At 34.9% G+C, this 24,220-nt stretch overlaps 1 protein-coding gene across 9 annotated transcripts in view; it reads left to right on the top strand.

The window, feature by feature from the left end:
* SGCE (sarcoglycan epsilon) overlaps positions 1-23,786 on the top strand; it is a 68,421-nt gene extending 44,635 nt beyond the window's left edge. For 2 of the 9 annotated variants that reach the window (XM_025471329.3, XM_025471324.3), the window contains 7 exons: positions 5,689-5,851; positions 8,435-8,646; positions 9,576-9,602; positions 10,332-10,520; positions 20,586-20,629; positions 21,508-21,542; positions 23,494-23,786. In XM_025471329.3, coding sequence (XP_025327114.1) covers positions 5,689-5,851; positions 8,435-8,646; positions 9,576-9,602; positions 10,332-10,520; positions 20,586-20,629; positions 21,508-21,542; positions 23,494-23,544 — 721 coding nt within the window. In that variant the 3' untranslated portion in view covers positions 23,545-23,786. Of the gene's footprint in view, positions 1-5,688; positions 5,852-8,434; positions 8,647-9,575; positions 9,603-10,331; positions 10,525-20,585; positions 20,630-21,507; positions 21,543-23,493 lie in introns of those variants that run through there. The other 7 variants (XM_025471322.3, XM_025471326.3, XM_025471323.3 and 4 more) reach the window with 4 other exon arrangements.
* The last annotated feature ends 434 nt before the right edge of the window (positions 23,787-24,220 follow it).

Here is a 24,220-nt window from a genome sequence, read left to right as displayed (position 1 = left end):
TTGGGGAATAGTATACTAACCTTTGTGCTCTAGCGATTAAAAAAAAATATCTGTGCTCACAGTCTATTAGGGACCAAGCAGTAATCAGATAATTAAAAAACAGTCTTATACATATCCCCATTGAGGTAGTCACAGAGAGTGTTCCTCCTTTGCTTCAGGTCCATGCCTGGAAAGGGTTCATAGAAGACGTGAAGCCTGATCTGAGTTTAGACTATGAGTACAAATTAACCTGCTCAAAAAATAACCAAGGAGGAGTTCTAGGTAGAGGGGTCAGTCAGCTTGGGCAGAAGCCCTGAGGTAGGAGAAAGCCTAGTGGATTCAATAACCTACTTCATGTGGATTTAGAGAACAGGGATCCAGAAGTGATAGTTACCAAGGAGGTAAAAAACCAGACCATGTAAAGGCCTCGTATATCAGGAAAAATTGTTTAGATTTTATTCCAAAGCATTAGGGACATTTGCAGAAAATAACACATGGTTGAAAGAGTAGACTGAACCCAAATGCCTCTTTTCTGCAAGTATGAACTCAGGGTGTGAGTTCATACTTGCACTGACATGGTTTTGAATTTTTATGCTGCACTTTCATTTTATTGTGAAAATAACAGCTTTATTGAGATGTAATTCGCACACAAAACTAGAAGAGTCTGACCCTTGTATGCCAGTTCCCTCTTCTGATAATTTATTCCTTCTCCAATGAAGAGGGGCAAGCAAGTAGTAGAACCAGAGTCTGGAAGTGTCCTTTGTTTTCTTTTTTATTCTGCATTAGACCTTTTATTTAGTTTAACTTATTCTTTATTTTTCATCTCACTTTTTGGCCGATTGATTGCATATATGCACAAAACAAAGAAGTGGTGTGAGGGACAGAGGGCAGGAATCATAGTGTATTTTCTAAGGGCTCAGGAGTTCCCAGGCAACATGTAACATGTGAACACATTCTTTTCTAAACTGTCTTTTATTTCCTATATACACAAAATTAAGAATAAAACACATTTGTTACTTGGACAATTAGGTCAAATATGCAATCATTGGATCCATTTATCTGGCAGATATCTGGCTATAAAAGGCAGAGTTTGGACTTATTTTTCTTTTTAACCTGTTACTTGGTTTTCAACATTGTATGTGTAAAGGCCACAGTGAATATGTTCTCCCTCAAGGCAAATTGAGTTGTTCAAATTGGAAGAAAAGACTCCTTCATAAGGAACAAAATCTGCCTGTGTAGATCAATTCTTAAGAGTTTGAGGCACCATGTTTTGTTAACATTGGTTGAGAGCCTCGTAGTTGGCAACACATTCCTATCTCATCTGTTTACACCTTTGAAAGTTTGAAAACATGTGGCTAAGGTCATAAAGGTAACGATCATTTTCATTTCGCTTCATAAAAATTTTAAGTTTCTTCGTGTCAGAAAGCTAACTGAAAGGAAAACAGATTATGAAAAATGTAATTTTAGCGTGTATAACATAGAGTTATTATTCACGGCCTCATACAAAATTATTTTTTTCTTTTGAAAGCCAACACATTGAAACTTACTGGCTCTACAAGAGAAACAATGAGTATACATTTTTTTTTTTTTTTTACTTACAAGACAAATCTAATATCTCCTTCTCTCACTCAAGCATAACATTTGTAGTCTCTTTACATTTTATATATTAACTCATTGATTTTCCCAGTATTCTTGAAATATAGTTGATATATGGCATTGTACGAGTTTAAGGTGATTTCACATATGTATATATTGCAAAACGATTACCAGAATAAGTTTAACATCTATCACCTCGTGTAGTTACAGATATTTTTATTGTTATAAAAACTCTAAGATCTACTCTTTTAGCAACTTTCGAATATACAATGGCTTGTGTTTTAAAACTGGTATAATGCTTTTTATTCATTCACTTGTTCTGCACATAGGCTCCCTGAAGACAGTGAGAAAGACTGGTTCAAGAAGGACCTTTAAAAGGGGCTGTTGGCTTCACATTGGAAAGCAATGGTGATCAGAACTAGGATGTAACAGGGAGATGGAACATAGTGGACAGGTGCATGTGAGAGTTCTTTCGGGGTAAATGTCAGAGACTGCTGATAGATTGAATATGTGGAAAGAAGGACAGGAGTCAAAGATGATGGTACTTGAGCATCTGGCCATGCCAATCATTGGGAGAGAAGAACATGGAAAAGGAGAAACAGGTGGAGGTGGGGTGGGGTGACAATGAGCTCAGTTCGGAACATATTAAGTTTGTGAAGCCTATGGATCATCCAAGTAGAGATGAAAGTAATTTGGCAGTATGTGTCAACTGTCATAAAAATGTTTCTACTTCTAGGCATCTCTTTAAAGATAGTAACATTAAAAAATATGCAGAGAGATAGTCTTTGCAATATTATTTATAACATCAAAAAAATTGGAAGCAACTTACATGTCCGACTCTGAAGTAATTGTTGAATAAATCATGTGCACTTAAAAAATTATATTGCCATAAATCTATAATTATGAAGACTGCAAAATATGGAAAATGCTTATGACGCATTAAGGGAAAAGGCAGGGTATAAAATTATATTTTAGAGATGATTGCAATTAGGTTAAAAATATATGCATTTGAAAAACATTTTACAAGGTACATTGGAAAATGGAAGTAGTTCTGTTAGTAATATAAATTAATTCTTGTTTCTATATCCCAGGTTTAATGTAATGTTTTTATATTGCTTTTATAATTTGAGGAAAAAAAATAAAAACTGTTCAAAGCACCAAAAACTCGTATGCCCATTTACCTTAACTTGAAGTGAATTAATTTAAAATCTTACTAATTATAAATGCAAATCAATGTCACATTAAAGCAAGTTAGCAGTTGTAAAAAATACTCATTTCTGTATTTATATGTCACAATTATTAAGGAGATATATGGTCTTGGTTAGGCAGTTAATAAGGAAGTAGAAATTGGCTTTATGTGAAGCTTACAAGTAAGAACTTGTTTTAAATGAAATATATTTATATTCGCTGATCATCTAAATACCAATAGTTCCTCATACATACTTTTGTTCAGAATTTTTATTTTTATTTTCATCTTTAGTTTTAGCCTATTACATTTTATTTGTCTCCCAAAAGCATCCTGGTTTTTGAAAAAAAAAATTTCCTTCAAATGAATCTTAAGTCCAAATATATATTTGACATAAAAAACAACCAAATCAGTTTGTGTAATTAAACTCTGGCACATAGTTGTCAACTCAGAGTGTGAGTTCATACTTACATTGACATGGCTTTTAATTTTTGTGCTGCACTTTCATTTTATTTTTGAAAATAGCAGCTTTATTGAGATGTAATTCATACTATACAATTCTCCTACTTAAAATATATAACTCAATGGATTTTAGCTTTTTCATAAAATGGTGCAATCGTTACCACCATCAATTTTAGAACATTTTCATCATCCCAGCACCTTCGTCCCATACCCATTGGCAGCCATGTACCGTCACCACCCCCAGCCCTAGGCAACCACTGTTTACCTGCTATCTTTATACATTTGCCTACTCTGGGCATTTCTTATGAGTGGAATCACACAGTATGTGGTCTTTTGTGACTGGCTTCCACTTTTCCACAATATTGTTTTCAGGATTCATTCATATTGTAGCATGTATTAGTAGTTCATTTCTTTTTATGGTTGAGTGATATTCGATTGTATGGATATTCCACCTTTTATTCACTCATCAGTGAGCATTTAGACTGTGTCTGCTTTTTGACTACTGTGAATAATGTTGCTATGAACATTCACGGATAAGTCTTCGTACAGACATGTTTTCATTTCTCTTAGGGTATATACTTAGGAATGGCACTGCTGGTTCATATGGTAACTCTGTATTCAACCTTTTGAGGAACTTCTAGACTGCTTTCCAAAGCAGTTGTACCATTTTGCATTGTCACCAGTAGAGTAGGAAAGTTCCAATTTCTCCACATCCTCACCGGCACTTCTTATTGTCTGTATTTTTTATTATAGCCATCCTGTGGAGGTGAAACAATGGTTTTGATGGTAGTTTCGATTTCTCTTGTGCTGAGGGCTAATGATCTTGGACATTTCAAGGCATTTCATGCACTTATTGGATGTTTGTATACTTCTTTGGAGAAATGTCTATTCAGAGCCCTTTCTGTTTTTAAATTGGATTATTTGTCTTTTCATTTTTGAGTTTAAGAGTCCCTTATATATTGTAGATATAATTCTCTTATTAGATACATGATTTGCAGCTAATTTCTCTCATTTCATGGGTTGCCTTTTCACTTTCTTGATGGTGACCTTTGGAGCACACTATTTTTAATTTTGATAAAGTCCAACTTATCTAGTTTGTTCTGTTCTTGCTGGAACTTTTGGTGTCATATCTAAGAAACCACTGCCTAATACAAGGTCATGCAAATGTATTCCTTTTTTTCCTCAGAGTTTAATAGTTTTAGGTCTTCCATTTAAGTCACTGCTCTATTTTAAGTGAATTTTCTTATATGATATGGGGTAGGGATCCAGCTTTATTCTTTTGCATGTGGATACCTGACTGTGCCAGTACCATTTGTTATAAAAACTGTTCTTTCCTCCATTGAATTATCTTGGCACTTGTTTACCAAATGTAAGAGTTTATTCCTAGATTTGAATTTTATTCATTGGTCTACATGTCTGTCCTTATGCTGGATTACTATTGCTGATTGATTTGATTACTGTTGCTTTGTAAGTTTTAAAACCAGCAATTGTGAGTCTTCCAACTTTTTCTTTTTCAAGAATTTTTTGCAGTTATTTTACGATCCTTGAATTTCCATAAATTTTAGGATAAGCTTGTCAGTTTCTACAAAGAGAGAGCTGGAATTTTGATGGGTTTATTTCATTTTATAAGTAGCTATAACATTGTCATTAGGAAAAGAAATATTTATTTAGAGTGATTCCTAGTTTTCTCTCTTTTGAAAAACCTATGAGATTCCCTTTTCTTGAGCTGCTTCAAGATTATTTAAATGCTATTATCACTATCTTCTCTTTTTTTGTGTGTGTGAAACTCTCATTGACTAATTAAGTAGTGTTCTTTCCCCCTAATTACTAAGGTATACACCAAGAAAATAAATTTTGCTTGCCTAATTTGTGCTTACCAAGTAATAGTTTTTCTCTTGGATTAACTTCTTGAATAAAAGAGTGAGAGACCTTGTAGGAGACCTAACAGTAGGGGTCTGTGCAGTAGAAACTTGGGTAAAATAGCTAAGTGCCTAAAGCTCCATACCTCCAGAGTTGTAATTTCACAATCTTATTAAAATGAGATCAAGTGAGATTTATTACCTGCAATTATTTATTAGTTTGGTGATAGTGTTATTTCTAAATAATTTACTTTAAGAGTAATTTTTAAATGTAAACAATCTACTAAACATAGTAATCACAGTATGTCAGACACATGCTTACTTTGAATTAAAATAAATTGAGTGAAAAAAAAATTTTTAGAAATTAACATAGAATCAGGAGAGTGTCTGGAACACCAAAGCACTCAGTAAATATTGGTTAAATAAAGGAAAGAATGGAAGGCAGCTCCTCCATGAATCACTGCTTTTAAAGCCCAGGCCCCTACCTTAGGGATGATTCTAGATAATCCCTCAATTCAAAAGGATAAATCCTGCTTTCAGGGTAGATTGTTTTTCAGTGTTTCCAATTTTCTCAAAGGATAACCTGAGAGTTTCACATTTTTGCAGCGTTTATGTCATGGTTGGTGCCGATGTACCGTTTTCTTCTTGTTTACGAGAAGTTGAAAATCCACAGAATCAATTGAGATGCAGTCAAGAAATGGAGCCTGTGATAACATGTGATAAAAAATTTCGTACTCAATTTTACATTGACTGGTGCAAAATCTCATTGGTGAGTTTTTATTTTACTGTGTTTTTGTGAATGTACTTAGAAGTGATGTGGCTGGAGAGAACATTTGACTAAAACCTGAATTGCTTTAAGGAACAAATCCTGGGTTTACTTTGTTAACGCTATGGACTTCCCTTGACTTTAAGGATTTGGCAAGCTTGTTGACAGTGCATCCATTTAGAAAAGAGTATCTCCACTTTTGTCCTCAGTCTACCCTTGATCAGTTGCTGGGGCTGCATTAGCTTGGCAGGTGGTCCAAATGACCCCCCACCCCCGGACATCCAGGTGGCTGCTAAGCCAAGATAGATTATGGAATCAGTGTGACATATGGAGAAAGTCTCAGATATGCTGCCATCACCCACTTTGGAAGGAGAGACTGGGGTACAATAATAAATCTGAAAATAAAGCAATATGGTGCTACGGGTCAGTGTCCTAAAAATTCAAATTGTAGGGAAAGTTCAAGGAATAAAAAAAAATTCCAGTGAGCAAAATTAGAATCTTACCCAGGGCCCCATAAATATTAAATATTTCTTTCTAAATATCCTTTGTAATTAGGATGCTAAAAGACTTAAGAAAATGTAGGTAAGGCTTCATCTATAAAATTTATATTATTTTTTGGGATCCCTGGGTGGCGCAGCGGTTTAGCGCCTGCCTTTGGCCCAGGGCGCAATCCTGGAGACCCGGGATCGAATCCCACGTCGGGCTCCCGGTACATGGAGCCTGCCTCTCCCTCTGCCTATGTCTCTGCCTCTCTCTCTCTCTCTGTGACTATCATAAATAAATAAAAATTTAAAAAAAATTATATTATTTTTTGATCTTGCTTTCTGGAAGATCGGTAAGTTGTTTTACTTTTTAGTGACCTTTAGATTTAGCTTCTGTCACCTCTTGATGATTGGTGGTGAGTGAATTAGATCTAAGTTTAAAGTTGACATTTGAACAAAGTTATTGACACATAAACACAACTGTCATTTCATGTCTTAGAGAACCAACTGCAGGCAACTTTCCCGGCTGCAGTACAGAAGAACATAGTATTCACGTCGCAGCACTCAGCACCTGTGACCCTTGGCCCTAGACTTTCCTTTTTATGGGACTGTGTCTTAGGAAAATAATTTTCTTTCTTTGTCTTCTTAAATCAAGTAAAATTATTAAGCTGCTATGGTTTACGTGTGTTATACATAAATGTTGAATTTGCAAAGCTTAATATTTCAGTCATGGTGGTAATCGTACAAGGATGCCAAAGACTGAGTGGCTGCAATCATAACTTGAGTAGGTACCTGTAACCAGAGGCAGTAAACAGTGGGCCCTAACAATGCCATTTTACTTGTGTTTGTGCTAAAAGTTGTTGATGTTTAGGAATATTACCTCATTTCTAAAGTTTTAAAAATTGACGTATGTTTTGAAGTTTTTAGTTTCTGTGGTGAGATTTTGTAAATGGAAAGATGGGGATTTTCATTTTTTATTTTACGTGTATTTACTTACGTGTCACATCTTACCACAGAAGATGTCAGGGGGCTTAAATGAAATAGTCAAAACAATAAATGTAATAAATAAAATACAAAAGAAATAGAAGATCAGGACCTGAACTTAAAAAAAAAAAAATAGGCCCAAGGTTGACAACAAGCTTCCTAATAGGTCCATGATCAAAAGAGGAAATTCATCAGTTACTCAGTTCTCCTTTTTAAAGGAAGCAGACCATCAATTCCTTGGCAGAAAGTAAAGATTTTACTAGCACTGTAGTCTTGACAAAATTCTTCAAGTGTTTTGTTTTGTTTTGTTTTGTTTTGTTTTGTTTTCTGGAGAATATATTGAGAAATGCCACAAATCATTCTCCCCAATGTATTTTGGCGGGAGGGTAAAGGGGGGGCAAATGTAGTGAGAAGTTTCACATGGCTATTTTTATACCATCCTTCAATAAAAACTGCAACATAATTAAATGCCACTCAGTGAAAGCAGTTCAATGAATGTGGAGGTAAATGGATATAGTGCAAATGCACATTTTTTTGATTCTGGAATAGAATTTAGTAAAACTCTAGTGTTGGAGGAGTTACATGTTCCTTAGGCTGTCTTTCCTCAAAATTCTGTCAGCTTGATCAAAGGAAGATCAAGGTTATAATCATTTAGAAATTATCTCTCATGTTATTTTTCTTTTCTCTTTCACTAACCTTAGAAACCACACCCACATACCTGGTTGTCAGCCAGTTCATGGTTTGTTAGCATCTGCACTAGAAGTTGGTCCCTAGGAAACAAGAAAGGTACATAGTAGTATGAAAGTCTTCTGCTTCAAAGAAGGAACTGCGAAGAGCCCCCACAGACACATACCTTTATTATGTACGAATTCATGTACATATGTCCGTATGTTGTGGAAAGGCCATAGAAAGTAGGCCAACATAAACCCTTTAATCTGTTATTTTTGTTCGTTACTTCTTCCTAGCTCCCATAAACAATTGCAAGTTCAAGATGATAACGTAATTAGAAAAGATTCCTTGTTAAAAATGTGTCAAAGAAAGTTTTGGTATGTCTGGGTCTTAAACTCTCGTAATGTTTGCAGCTATTAATTTGATGTATAATTGTCTTCTTTTGTATCAGGTCGATAAAACAAAGCAAGTGTCCACCTATCAGGAAGTGATTCGAGGAGAGGGGATCTTACCTGATGGTGGAGAGTACAAACCCCCTTCTGATTCTTTGAAAAGCAGAGACTATTACACGGATTTCCTAATTACACTGGCTGTGCCCTCGGCAGTAGCACTGGTCCTTTTTCTAATACTTGCTTATATCATGTGCTGCCGACGGGAAGGAGTGTGAGTACTTTAAAACACTAATAAAAAATTATCAAGCCTACTAGGATAACAACATATAAGATTCCATTAAAAGCCAAGTTTCATTTGGTTCATAAAATACTTTATAAATTAATTGAAATTGTGTTCAAGTCAAACTACAGTACTTTATTCCTTTAAAATGAATTAAAATAGTTTTGAGTCTAGTAAATCAAATTAGAGATATAATTACTTTATTCAACAATTATTAAGGCTAGATGTAAATTCATGCTGGCAAAACAGCCCCAAGAATAACAGAGGCTAGCTCTCTTGGTTATATAAGCCATTTTGTGCAGAGGCTATGGAATCTATTGATATGGTAATTGCACTTTAAATAAATAAATAGTCTTAGTTTGATCAGAAGTGGTGGTCAGAATTCTTCTCAAAATTGTTCTGTCAAACGGGTGACATAATCTAAATGTTTAAAAGATATGTATATATACATATAAACCTAGGAGTAAATTAATGACATGAGTATAATTTGAGTAATGAGTGTTCACTTCAGGAATAGTTAGCACTTTCAGGACATCTATGTCAATTAAAATAATCTCCCAAGATTATCTGGAAGTCAGAGCAACAAAGCAAAGGATAAATAATTAATAAAGCAGCAAGTAACAGATTCTTTCATTTTTACATGTAGCTTGATTTCATTATGTCATAGAATTTATTTCCAAGAGCTTGATTCTTAATCTCCATTTTTTTTCCATTTTTCTGTGTGTTTCTCATCAGTATTCCATCTCTGTATGTGTACTCATCCAAGTAATGTCATAAACCTGGTGGCAAATGCTGCCTGGTTGCATTTAATAGTAACAATGTCAGCATTTCCACATCATGCAAGATCCCATGAGCATATAGTCTTAATGTTTCAAATATCAATGCTATTATTTAATTCATAAATTTTGTTTTGTTTCTAGGGAAAAGAGAAACATGCAAACACCAGAGTAAGTGTCTTCTTTCCTGTTATTTTCTTTATCATGTTTTTTCACTTCTCAGTTGCTTATCATGCTGCATACATGTGTGTCATGCTTTTACTTTGTCATTCATCATCTTTCATAGTTTATTTCATAAATGTGAAAGCTGCTTTCTAAATAGATGTTTAGGAGGGATAGAGACTAAAAATAAAAAGGGTTTGAAAATAAGATTACACAGATAAAAATTAAACCTAAAATTTCAGATTCAGAATATTAACTTGCCATTTATATGATGTGATTTCCCAATCTGCATTTCTATAAACCAGAGAACAGATGAAAAGACCTTTCATACACGTTTTCCTGAATCTACAGTAATAACCTACCATAAAATGAAACTTCTGTGAGTATTTATAAATGCCCCATCAGAAGCAACAATGTAAAAGCTATGGTAGTTTAATCTTAATTGTAGAAATTAAATAGAATACTAGTTTGTTTCTTAGGGCTGAAATATTAACACAATGCTTTATAGCTTAGTTTCATGCAAGACACACTTATTTAAAAATTGGTTTACGATGTTCAGTTTTGCTGTGTTAAAAGCATGTGAAATATATCTTTTTCAGAGATAACTTGTAGAGTGCTCAAAGTGGAATGATGTCTTATTTTAAACAGGAAAAAAAATTATAACTTTTTAAAATTTGATGACCCACTGGGCTAATATTTGATTTTAAATATATGTTGTTTTATTTCTTTTCCATCTAGCATCCAGCTGGTTCATCATAGTGCTATTCAGAAATCTACCAAAGAACTCCGTGACATGTCCAAGAATAGAGAGATAGCATGGCCTTTGTCAACGCTCCCTGTGTTTCACCCCGTAACTGGGGAGATCATACCTCCTCTGCACACGGACAGTTATGAGAGCACGAATATGCCACTGATGCAAACACAGCAGTAAGTTTCCATGTGGTCCTGTCATTATTAATATGCATGAATATATCTACTTAATTTCCATAAAGACTAGACCTTTTCATTATTGCTTTTGTTTGTTGACAACTCTAAGAGAAAATACCAAAAGGACATTGACAGGGTAGATCTCAACCTGGTGGTGCTGACCCAAACATAAAGGATTACTTTCAGGAAATGCATTTTTTTTTTCTTCGCTAATTGAAACAAGATGATATTCACCTTAATATTTAAGATATTGACACTGCTAATAAACTAACATGTGTTCTCAAAGATGAGTTAATTGTGAAAAAGAGAAGCATATCCTAAACCATAACAAATTGATTCTTTTTTAGAGCTATTATTGGAATTATTTGGTTCTTTTAACCTATTTTTTTAATGTTATTACCACACATCTTATTTAATCTAATTTTTGTGCCTCAGGATGAAAGGTTTTTATGTTATTTTTTGTGATCTGCTTATATATCAAAATGAGTAGTTCCAATTTTGACTATAAATACAATTTATTAGTGCCAACCTTTGTAATATTGGAAGGACTATGATCAGAAAGTCTGGAAGAAGCCTACCTATGGGGGCCAAAGGGTTGAGGAATTTGCCCAGTTGCTCTTTGAGAACCCACATTATATGCCTATAAGCTCAATTTTGATATAAAAGAATTGTAGGTAAAATTGTCATTTATTTTTTAGAACATGGCTCTTTATTTTTTCTTCTTTTAATCAAATGTTATGTTAAAATGGGATAAATTTAGTTTCCCAAGGAAGTCACATATTTGTTTTTGAGATCCTCCTCTTTTTCACTTTACTTTTGTAAATATGATGGATATAGAGAAAAATCTACCTCACCCCACCCTCACCACATAAAGGGTATAATATAATAACCTCTTACTGATTAAAGATTTCTCTGGGTATCATACTGGATGTAAAATTTTCCCATTGTGAGTGCTTATTTTGTAACCATGCAAAATGTATGTAGTAATTTGGAGATTAAACAGTAATTAATATGAATAGTATAGATAGACTCAATAAATTTGTTCAAAATACTTAAGAAATCTGAAAATATTGTATTAAACTTTTCTAACGTTATTTGCTTACTGTTGAATAGGCTAAGATATGTGTTTATGTAGGCATGTATGTATAAGTAATTGAAGTCTGATTGACAGTGGAGAAAATTGCATACATTTAAAATTTTGAGTTTTGGAAACATTTGATCAAGGATGTGAATTTTTTTTTTTAAGATTTTATTTATTTATTCATGAGAAACACACTGAGAGAGGCAGAGACATAGGCTGGGGGAGAGGCAGGCACCCTTCGGTGAACCTGATACAGGACTCGATCCCAGGACCCCAGGATCACAACCTGTGCCAAAGGCAACTGCTCAACCACTGAGCCACCCAGGCAGCCCAGGGATATGAATATTGAAGTCACACAAAATTTAGTTTTATACAATGGAAAGGATAGATTTCTTTGTTCTCTGATAGTTAGTGGGACATCCTAAAAAACTCACTTCACCAGTATTAGATACAGATGAAAAAAATTAGTATATTTCAAGAATATTGTAGTAGCTCATGATTTAACAATCTCTCATGCTTTTTTTAGATGAAAATATGAACAGCCTTATCATTCATTTCCAAATGGAAAGAATTTTTAAATTTTTTTAAGGCTACCCAAGAGTGCTAGTGAAATATGGGTATATATCCTTCAAATGTTGATATATATTCTCAAAAGCGAAATTGTCAAATACACTTGAGAAACAGTTTTTTTTGTTTGTTTGTTTTAAAACTACAAGAGTTCTCAGAGGCCTTGAGTGTATTGAGATGCTTCATGAATCTATGGAAATAGGCCAGAAGAGGTAACCCTTCAAAGAACACAGTCCAAGAAATGCTTTTGTTGACAAAATAACAATGCTATCAAATTTTGGAATAGAGAAATAGTCATTATAATGAGTAGGGGAGCTTAAATATCTTTGTAAATCCGTAAAACTCTGTTGCTAGGGAAGTTGAAGGAAGAGAGAAAAGCTATGTCATTTAGAGATGCTTTCTGACCATATCATGTTGAGAATAAGTAGCTCCTTAAAAATTATTTTGATTTTCTGTGGTTAGAGTTTTGCAGTGTTTCTACCCCTATTATAAACACAACAAAATTTTCTATCTAGTTTGCAATGAAATACATCTTCCTGGTCCTTCCATCACCCCATCAACTGTCATTATGTTGATCAGATCTCTCTATTTGCAAATGCAATAGGTTATTCTATTGAACTTGTGACAATTTGACCACATATGTATTTTTAAGTCCAGAAAACCTTCACATTATTCAGATTTCTGCTAATGGAAAAACTCCATTAACTAGCACTTCTATATAAATAGGGTAGATAGATAATTGATGATGTGCACAATGATTATTCTGAGGCACTGCGAGTTCGTCAAGTACGTCTGACTCATCAGAGGGAAATTAAATTACATTCGGTGTAGTTTCAGTGTTGAGTGTATATTATCTTTCTTTTATTCTTGGAAATGGATAATATGTGCACTGTCTCTATGGTAACTCCCTATAAGCCAGAATATGTGATTAACCTCATTTTCCAACATGCCAGATAATAGGGAGATTCATTGTATCAGGTTCGTCACAGCTGTCCTTTACGCAAATTCATCTTTTACTCTTACCTTAAAAGCATGGCCCTGTTTTTTAAAGTTTTATTTCAGCACCAAGTGCATGCATATGTATTTTGGTCATTTGGATTGAATTGAATTCTCCACATTAAAATGAGATACTCTATTTGATGAGGCATTACAGTACTTGATAACCAAGTCCATGCTTGGCGAATGCTGCCTGGTGTTTGTTAATTAATCCTTCCTAAAAGGGCACACATTTCATCTTCCCATATTCATCCTAACCTTACAGATTTTGTCATTCATATATAATTTGGCTAGCTATAGGATTTCATGTTTATTCTTCAGACTTGACACTAGAAATATTCAGGCATAAGGACATTCAGGCATAAGGCTGAAAGTGGACTTTGGTTTCTAAGTGAGACTCAAGAACATTCAAAGCTTTCCTTAAGAGCTGTGTGGAAATTAGCCTGGGTCTTTTAAAGAAGTCAGTCTAGAAGGTCTAGAGAAACTTATAACAACGCCAGGTAGAGAACTCATAACAGTTCTATGACAAGGGGCTGCCACCATTATTTGTCAGTTTCACAGTAATATTTTCTTTTTTGGTACAGTGCTTCACAGGACTACACGCTGGTACCATGCAGTAGACAGTAAAAGAAATGTCTGATCATTTGCAGATGATAAAATTGAGACTTGGATAAGAGATAAAGCTAAATTAGGTTAAAGCTGAGATTAGATTATTTGCCTATCTTGATTTAAGTCAAAGATAATGTATCATTGAACTCAGAAGGATCTCTGATCCAGTTTACAGGCAAGGGATGGAGCAGGTAGTGGCAAGGGAAGCTGGAGAGAGTAGGAGTTGGAGCAAGCTCAGAAAGGACGATTTCATTTTGTATTTCATTTCTACATTCCAGGGTAAAGAGAGTATCAAAGGCTGTTAAAACAATCACATAATATAGAAATGTAGGGTCAGTTTAGCTTGATCTTTGCTAATGTATTTGTTAATAACTGTTTTATTTTGGAATGATTTTCAAGGTTCAGAACGTTGTAAAGATAACACAGAGAGTTTCCAGAGATCCCTCACCCAGTTTCCCCATAGTACATTTGTCACAACTAAGAAAATAGCATTGGTGCTTTACTATTAAGCAGACTTCAGATTTTTTTAATTTAATTTAATAATTTGAGATTTCATTAGTTTTATTTTTAAAGATTTTATTTGAGAGAGAGGGAGGGAGAGACAGCATGAGTGGGAGGGGCCGAGAATGAGAGAGAGAGGGAGAGAGAGTCTCAAGCAGACTCCATGCAGAATGTGGAGCCTGATGCAGGCTTGATCCCAGGACCCTGAGATCATAACCTGAGCCAAAACCAAGAGTCAGATGTTTAGCTGACTGTGCCACACAGGTGCCCCAGATTTTATAGTTTTTTTCCCCTAATGTCCTTCTGTTCCAGGACTCTGTCAGGGACACTCTGTCGAGGCATGTCTCTTTCCTCTGATCTGGGCAGATTTTTAGACCTTCCTCAGTTCCCATGACCTTGACAGTGTTGAAGAGTAGTAGTCACACATTCTGTAGAATGTTCCCTGCCCCCTGATACAGTCAGGCTTTTTGCATCTGTACTTAATCAATGATCTTTGCAGTTCAGTGAATACATGTTACCATTAACAGTAAGAAAAACTTGTCTCTTTAGGTCCTGTCCCCTTATTACCATTCATTGCTGGAGATTACATTATAGAATAATTCCTTTTTATAAATTATTTATTTATTTATCTATTTATTTATTTATTTACAGTGCACACAATTGGTGCGGGGGTGGGAGAGGCAGAGGAAGAGGGAAAGAGAATTTTAAGCAGATTCCACACCCAGCAGGGCTCCATCTCACAACCTACTCAGATCATGACCTGAGTAGAAATCGAGTTGGATGCTTAACCGACTGAGCTACCAAGGTGCCCCATAAAGTAATTCTTACAAGTAAATTTGCTTTGTCCAAAGAGTCATCGTTGTGATTAGGGTTATGTTTTTGACCAAAGATTTAACTTAAAATATATTACAGATTGACTGATGTACCTTGAAAACAAACCTTTGATATGATTTACATGCAGAAAATCAAACTCCAAGTTATAGCATTTTAGGTCCTAAAAGGTATGTTGAGAGAGAGAGAGAGGCTAGCCTGGTTCTGTCCAAACAAAGTTGCAGATCACAGTCACCTGAGTAGCTTCTACAATGCAGATCCCAGAGCTAACATTCTGTGGATTTGGAATCTGCTGGATATTGTGAGTTAGGTGGATCAGGAAAAAGGATTGAGAATTCCTTAATAAAATAATTAAAGGAACTAGGTTTCAGGATTTGGAAGAGCCACCTTGGTATTTCTTTTGGGGGTAGAGGTGGGGACGATGTTGTTATTTACACCCTTCCACCTAGAGTTCTAAAAGGGGGAACAGTTTCTCCTTATTCCTCCCTAAGAGGTATGTACAAAAGAAAAGTGTGAAAGGGGAGCAGTCCAGGTGCTTGATCTAGAGTGTTGGGACTATTTGTGGGTTTATACTTATCAGCTTCAAGACTTTTCACACCTCCTTCAGCTGCCTGAGAAAAATGGTGTAGAGAAGTGAGAGATGAGTACTGATTAGTCCTAAATGAGCTAGAGAAATGCTGAACCTCAAAAAACTAAAAACCACTGGGAAACTTTAATTTTGCACTTTTATGGGAGACATTGCTGGAGGACTTCAGATATTCAATTCTCTAAAATAGAATTTATTCTAAAATTTGTAATGTATTATGTGTTTCTTTTGGGGGTAGATCTGCCTCCTTATTACTCTTTTCTCATACCAACATCAGTATCAATCGATTTTCCCTGAGTGAGAGGCATCTTAATAGAAGATTTTATGTAATGAATAATAGGGGAAACTACCCATTTTTAGAATGATTTTAATTATCTATATGAAAATTTTCCTTATTCATTATACTAAACATAATATCTAATCCAGAGTAATTGGGTCTCCCTCAAAACAGGAGGTAGGTCGTGCTTAATCTTTTATAAATTAACGAATATAAAACTAGAATTCAGTCTTCTAATTAAAGATATACGAACTAATCATTTTAGCTTTAGTCTAAAGTATTTTTCCATTTGTCTTCATGGTAATAATGAGAACTAACTATGGTATAATTTCATAAATAAAAAATTAGGTTTCAATGAAAGTTAATATCAGTTGAAGAGAATGTTTTAGGGGACCAAGGTAATGGTTTCCTGTTGACTAGAAGTGTCAAGCAGCCAAGGATATTTCGAAGCCAAATCTTTTTTTTTTTTTTTTTTTTAATTCAGCAAGGATGCAGTATCTCTTTGTTGGACTTTGGTTCTATACATTTGTACTGCTTCAGTTTAAAGCTGTGGTAGATTTGCTTTTGGCTTTATGCAAACAGGAGAAAAATATCTAAAAGACATAAATGAATATCTCCTTTCTCATTTATGTTCCATGCATGTTCTACACTGATTTGGGTTAAAATTAGGCTTTGAAATGAAAAGTTACACTGACATTTCCAATTTCTTTGTGTCCTTCCTTCCTTAATCCAAATAATGGCCTGGTTCTTTAGTAAAAGTGGTAAGGGGTTCAAATCAGCATTTTTGATGGAAAAAAATTATAGAAAATTCAAGGGTTAGGCAACATCAATTTTGCTGAAGTAATTGGGAAATTCCAAACATATACTACTATTGTTAAATATATTACTTATTGTTAAATGGCTCCATACTAATCTTAAAGAGAAGTGTTTTGTATTCTATATAGCCAAACTAATGTCATTTATTCTATATAGCCAAACTAATGTCATTTATTCTATATAGCCAAACTAATGTCATTTATTTTCAAATGTGGCACAGATTCGGTGTCTTAATGCACATCATTTAACCTTTCTTTGCTTTTGAGTCTTCAAGCAAGTAGGAATATAATGCATTGATAATCATCAACCTAACTCATAGATTTATTCTACAGGATATCCAAGAATGTCAAATTACCTTAAAATGGTTGTACAAATAATAAATAATCGTGTCCTCCCCCCAAATCACTTATTTATTAATTTGCACATTATTACCTTTGCTTCTTTAAAGAATAAAGTTTGTGCAATGGCTAATTTACATAATTTTCTATTTAAATGCATGTAATTAATGGTAGTAAAATTAAGAAATAATTAATGCTAATAATTTAGGGAACTCCAGTTTTCTTAATCTTTTTTCTATGTAATGCAGTTTACACATAATAATCTTTCCATTAGTACATTAATAACATAATTATTCTAAATAGTTTTATGACTTTATAGAGGTCCTTTCTTTGAAGGATTATTGGACTTCTATTTGAAGTCAGCCCTGCTCCCTTGTGTAATTGCCTTCAGTTTTGTGCTTTCACCAAAGATGGAAATGCTTCTATTTCCTCACTGTCTGGTCTGCTTGACTATAGTAGAGTTGGTTACTCATAGCAATTTCTCCAGTATGCCTGAAGCAGTGCTCTTATGAGGTACCTCCCTTCAACTCTTAAATGGAATTCACACTTCAAGTATGCCCATCAGGGATATTTGAACACTCTGACATTCATAGGCTCATATGCAGTCACAGGTTTGGGCAAACACTAGAGTCAGGTGTGCCCACCCTGGAGATGCGGGGGAAGCTCTATCTCCACAGATTTCTTGTTGAGTACCTGTTTGCACATATAAGCACTCTTATATAACTCATCTATATTTCAGTTGAGATTGCGTGTAGCACATGTACATCGTTCAAACCGAACCAATTGGGACATGCACTGCAGGTATTTTTAAATCCATAAACCAAAGTAACACCATTGCTTTCTCAGAGATCTCTGGATTTCTTGTTACCTTCTGCGTATGGCGCTTTCTCAACCAACCATTTCTCCTCAAACCTAGCCAAGCCCATTACTATTTACACAGTTCAGCAGTGTAAGAGGAAAAAATCAGGAGCTAGAGAAGAAATGACAGGGTGGAGATGGACTTTGATCAATGGTTTTCAAACTTTGTTCCACCAAAGGGTAAGTTGGACTGGCTAACAGGAATAAGGGAGTTCCAACTACTTCAGCCAAATATTGATTTTGAATTTGGGGCATCCTTGATTTAGGGCTTTTGAAAGGCTTTTCTTGTCATCTTCAGTATTTTTGTTTTGTCAAAGCATATTGATTTAATTCATTAATAGGCTAGGTAGAGCTAGAGGTGATAGGAAATGAAGGGTGTATGTGTATAAGGTGTGCTCGAATAGCTTCTGATGTAGAACATATAGGCCCAATTAGTTGTATCTGAGAAGTTAAGACTCATATCCCCTTCCCAAAGGCACATGAAATTGCTTTTTGACTTCTATAGTAAAGATGTTTGTTTTCCCATCCTTAAATCTAGAACTTATTTTCTCTGTGGTTTATAAATTTATCTTTTTACTTCTATAATCAAAACCAGTATAAATACATCGTGTGAGATACTGAAAGAATAAACAAGCAAATAAAATACTCCATGAGGCCACACAAGGATAAGTAGAGTTGATAGGTAATAGCAAACAAGAATATAATTATTGGATGAATTATTAAGTAACATTCTCGAATTGAATTAGAATTGATTTTATTTCCCTAACAATATATTTAAAATGGAGCTGAAAATTTTAAAGAATTACTCAAAGTCATTAACATTTCTATAGATTAATTTAGGAGTTTAAGTAGTATTTAGCATATATAGCTTTCCACTTAAGATCGTTTTATTTGGAACATAATATTTGCCTGGCTGAAATGATTCAGATCAATGATTTTCAAACTCTGTTTTTTGGAGGTTTCTTAGAAATGCCTTAGGGGCCAGCATGTGGGGCAAAAGAAACAAAGCAGGCGGAATTCCTGGCTCCCTTGTTTCAACCCAGGCAACCTCACATTTATCTCTTTTGTACATCAAAAGTTCTGCTTAGGATTTCAATTAAAAGGAATTCCATTGCTGAAGAGAAACAAACAAACAAAAAAAAAAACTGAAAACTCCTGGTTTGGATCTAGCTCTACTCTGCAACAAGGGAATTTCTTCCACACAGAATCTAAGTTGTACATTTTTGCAAATTTTAATATCAAAATATGAAAATAAATGAATATGAATGTTAATAAATATGTGTATTTTATGTGAATCTTTCTAAGTATCCTTCTGCACATATTCATTCAAACATTATTTATTGCATGCTTAGTGTTGGGGGTACTAAACAAAATAAGAGGTTCTTGCTGGTAGGGCATTCGGGACCAATAAACATTATGTGATGAGAAATACGACAACAATCAGCATGTGTATGAAACCATACTAAATGGTAACCTAATGGAGAAGCAGTGCTTGGAGAGTGAGGAGGCGTAGAACATGTGGTACTTGAGATATTTTTTAATTAAAACAAGTAATGGGTTACAATTTTTGACCCATTGCTTGTGGGATAGTTTTAGATTATAAGAGTAACTTGTGTCCATTGTAACAAATTTTAAGTTCAGTTTGCAAGGACAAAGGGGAACTGGTTGGGTCAAAGGATGGCTGTGGCCATGGTGGCGGTGGCTCTATTTCAGGCAGTCAGGGGATGCTCCATGTCAGGACCAGATATATTGATGGTCTTCTGGGCCCACACTAAGAAACTTGAAACTTAATTTGCAAGTAGGCATAAGGAAATAATGATGTGTGTTTAAATGACTTAATCAGAATTGTGTCTTAGAAGATCATCTGACAGCAATGTGTGCAATGGATTTTGAGGGAGCAAGAGTGGGACTAAGGAAACAATTCAGCTTAGTTGCAAAGTTCCAAGTGAGAAATAGTGATGGCTTCAACCAAGTTAGCAACACAAGTCAAAAAGAAGACAGATTCAAAGAGAGATTGAGGAAAATTGTCAAGAGTTCCCAAGATTGGGATGTGGGAACTGAAGGAAGGGAGAGGTCGTTGCTGACTTCTATATCGTGACTAGTACAGTTGAGTGGATGGCCAGTGTCATTTCCTGCGCAGGGATAGAAGAGCATAGCTTTGGCATAATAAATAAAGATGGGTATGTATGTTGTTCTGTGAGAGCGTGTGAACATGTACAGATGTTCTAGACCTGGGTCTGAAAGTGTACAAGTGACAAGTGCAAGCCTTGGAGTCCCTGGGTTCACATCTTTATCCACCACTTCTTAGCTATGTAGCTCAGACCTCTAAGGGTATTTCCTTATCTGTAAGTTGGGAAAAATAATACTTACCTCGTAGGTTGTTATGAGGTAGAACACAGCATTTAGTAGAGCTTTATGAATGTTATCAAATATTATATAATTCCTCTTCGTCAGACCTCAGGTTTCCCATCCATAAACTCATGGGAGTTTGCTAGCTTAGATGATTTCTGGGGATCTATTTAGCTATAAAATTTTTCATCCTAGTATGTCTACTGTCTGTATGTGTGTAAACAAAGTTTTACTCAAAAATGTCAATCATTTCTAGGAACTTGCCACATCAGACTCAGATTCCCCAACAGCAGACTACAGGTAAGTCCTAAAAGTAATGTTGATATATTGATGTATGAAGCTAACAGACTGAACGATAATTGTAGTACCATATAATTGATGAAACTTTAGCTTCATCAAGTAAGGCAAAACAGTTGTGTCCTTCCTTAATCAGAGTTAGAACCTCAGAATAATAGCTTAGATTATTGGATGGATTGGCATCAGAGTGAAAAACATAGGGTAAAGGATCTTAGAGCAAAAGCATCCATGGAGGTCCTGTCTAATTAAGGAAGACTGAATAAAATCCCCTTCCTTTAGCGAAGCTCCCTGTTTTTCCCCTTGGTATGAAAGATTCTTAGCTTGGACCCATCCAGGATTTGTCTCAGTAAGTGAGCAGCTTGAAACTGACTCTTACAAAAGGAAACCATTGTGACTAATCACTGAGGCTTCAGGGGGATAAATGAGAAATGGTTGGCCTGGTTTTAATGCCACTTTAAAAAGCTGTTATAATATGACCAGTGACAACAAGATGGCGGATGATTCTCCCTTGACTATTCTATTTCCCTAAGACTTGCTTTCTTCAAGTTTATTTCTTTCAAGTGTCCCTAAAAAATTTCCACAGCCAATTATTTCATTCATCTCGGTACCAAGTAGATAACTTATTCATGATTGTCTTCTAATTAGTGGTTGATTCCTAGTTCTAATTGCCAGGCAACCAGTAATGCCTTTTGTGGCTCTCTTGGAAAAGCAAGAGAAGTTTTAAAAATGTAAGTTGGATGTGGAATTCTGAGTATGAATAGTGGTATTGTAGTAGGGAAGCTATTAAGTAAGTCTCTTAAAAACCTTGCACACATATAGAAATTTATTGGATGTTTCCATTCAAAAATTATTTTCTCTATTACTGCTTTCGGGAATTTAAGGAGATTTTCGTTTGACAACTTTTCAAAGATTTGAGGCAAGTATAATGAAGTTGTTCATCAGATTTTAATTATGCGATAATGTTTATCAGAATTTCCCCCCATAGTTTTGATCACTTGTTTTAATTAAATGCTAACGTGTTTCAACAAGGGTGTTCAATATATTGATGTGGTGGTGCTACTGTGTAAGCATTCAGGAGATTGATGAAGGAACAAACTTTGTTATAAATATCTGTTACCTAAAGAGCAAAGACAAAAACAAATCCCTGTTAACCACTAATTGCATGGCTTTTTTCTTTTTTTAAGAGGAAAAATTTTAAAGGAATATTTCTGTATTTCCCTCATTAAATTCATAAACTTATAATTCTTCTAATATGCCTTTCCTCTGATTCTTAACTATTTCATGGAAAGAGTGAGTAGGAGACGACAGCTTCTAGCAAAACAGTGAATAATTTGTGTTTTCAAAATCCAGATTTTATTTATCCCCCCCATTAGAGGAAATAAGCCTGAGTAGATGATATTAGAGACACATATTTGATAGTGGTATAGATTTTCAGCAAGTAGACTTGTTAGTGTGCTAGTTTTTAGTAATAGGCAGCATTTTCAACTACGAGGACAATTTATGCCTGAGCAAATGGGATAAGAGCCAAAGAATTTCCCTAGGGGAATTTTAGGTTGTTCAACTCAATTTTCTAGATTATTTTTCTAAAACAGATTTTGGGGAGCAGGCATTTTGCTTGAGTCAAGGAAGCTTTGATCTCCTTTTTTAGTTAATACGATAGCCTATTACCTCCTTGTTCTCTTATATTTTTCTGTAATTTGGAGCACATTATTGACTAAAGTGCACTATCTCCTCTTGGTTGTTTTCTTCTTGTCACTGTTGTTTTCGATGAGTTCCCGAAGTATCTAAGTGCTAAAGGGAGAGAGACCACCCTAGCATTTTTGTAATTATGATAGATTGTCGTGTTTCTGCCTCTGATAAATGTACAACCAAATAGAGTTATGCCTCCTGGAGAGAAGAGCTGAATGGGCAGGTTACATTCCTAATTCCCATTCTGTTTGAATGAAAAAAGTAGTTTGTTTCTCAGTTTCTCGATTATTTTGCTATGTATACGCATCCATGGATTTAGTGCTATTTATGTATTTTCACAGCTACAACAGCTTTTTGGTCACTCCTTCCTGGTCTTCCCAGGACCACAAAGAGGCAACCACACTTGTGCATGATTATCATGAAATAATAATTTGCCTTTTCCAAGCACCTCAAGCCACTGTGCAAGGTCACAGTTGTTTTTTTGTTTTGTTTTGTTTTTTTGTTTGTTTGTTTGTTTTTATGAAGATAATTTAAGCACAAGGTTTGTCTCTTGGATACCAAGTAATTTTATTTGTAGCTACTTATATGGAATTTGTCAGGGAAGAGTATATTTTGAAGTTTGTTCTATTGAGTTAGTGATTTTATTTTATTTTATTTTATTTTTTAATGATCACCAAAAGTTTAAGAAACGAACTAGCTGCCAGTGTTGTAATCCTGGACTTAAGCGCTAGCTGAGATAATAGAGCAGTTACAAGCTGACAATAGCACTGGCTTTTGGACGTGGCCCAAGCCATTCGGTTTGATGCCCCTTCAGGTTTTCTCATTTTCTTTGCCCTTCCAACCTACACGGTATTTTCTAAAAAGCCACGATTAAAAGGTACAGTCATACATCCCGCAGTCAACCTCATTCTTTTTGTTTATTATGGGAGGAATTTTTAGACCATTCCTTCTGAGAAGTACAAACCATTACAGCTTTGGCCCAAGAAGGAGAGGACCAATTTAGAATTTTTCCTTTTTAAAAAAACAAAAAACAAAGTGCAGAGAAATAATGTCAACATAATTATTTTTAGAGTACAATAAGAAGATAGAAAATTGCTCCTTGTCATTCTTTGTTTTGCTCAAAATCTAAAAGTGTCCATGCCCTAAGTCATGCCTATGTTCATTCTTCCACACTGCAGGTAAATGGTATCCCTGAAGAAAGGAAATTGACCGAAGCAATGAATTTGTAATCAGACAGCATAGGTGTTATATCTAATTTCTTCTCTTTTCCAATAATGCATGAGCTTTTCTGGCATATGGTGTGCATGTTGACAGTATTAAGTATGTAGCAAATAACACTGTGTAACTTTCATTTTACTAATGTATTTTTTTTGTACTTAAAGCATTTTTGACAATTTGTAAAACATCGATGACTTTATATTTGTTACAATAAAAAGGGACCTTTAAAATAAATATTATTAATGAAGCTTAATATCGGGTGAAATTTATTTCAGAAAATATTTGATTGCTTTCTCTATAGTAGGAATCTTCTGTTGCTAGGAACAGGCTCATGTGGTCATTCTTTATTCAGTAAGATTTCAGTAAGCACGCTCTATAAATATGGAAAATGTCTACTCTCTGTGTTGGAGGTGAATAATCCATTTAAATAATACTGTGATCCTTGTGGCATGTTTTAATCTGTTCTTTTATATACTACTTCTTGGAGTGTTTTATGGCTTATGGATCTGATGATACCTAGTTTATGAAGGATGGCTCAGGCTGCATAATTACTTGTTTTAAAGATTTTATTATTTATTTATTCATGATAGACATAGAGAGAGAGGGAGGCAGAAACACAGGCAGAGGGAGAAGCAGGCTCCATGCTGGGAGCCTGACGTGGGACTCGATTCCGGGACTCCAGGATCA

This window comes from Canis lupus, chromosome 14 (assembly GCF_003254725.2).
Source record: "Canis lupus dingo isolate Sandy chromosome 14, ASM325472v2, whole genome shotgun sequence".
Classification (NCBI taxonomy): domain Eukaryota; kingdom Metazoa; phylum Chordata; class Mammalia; order Carnivora; family Canidae; genus Canis; species Canis lupus.
The sequence above is the reverse complement of the archived record's forward strand: the minus strand, read 5'-3'. Positions and strand labels throughout refer to the sequence as shown.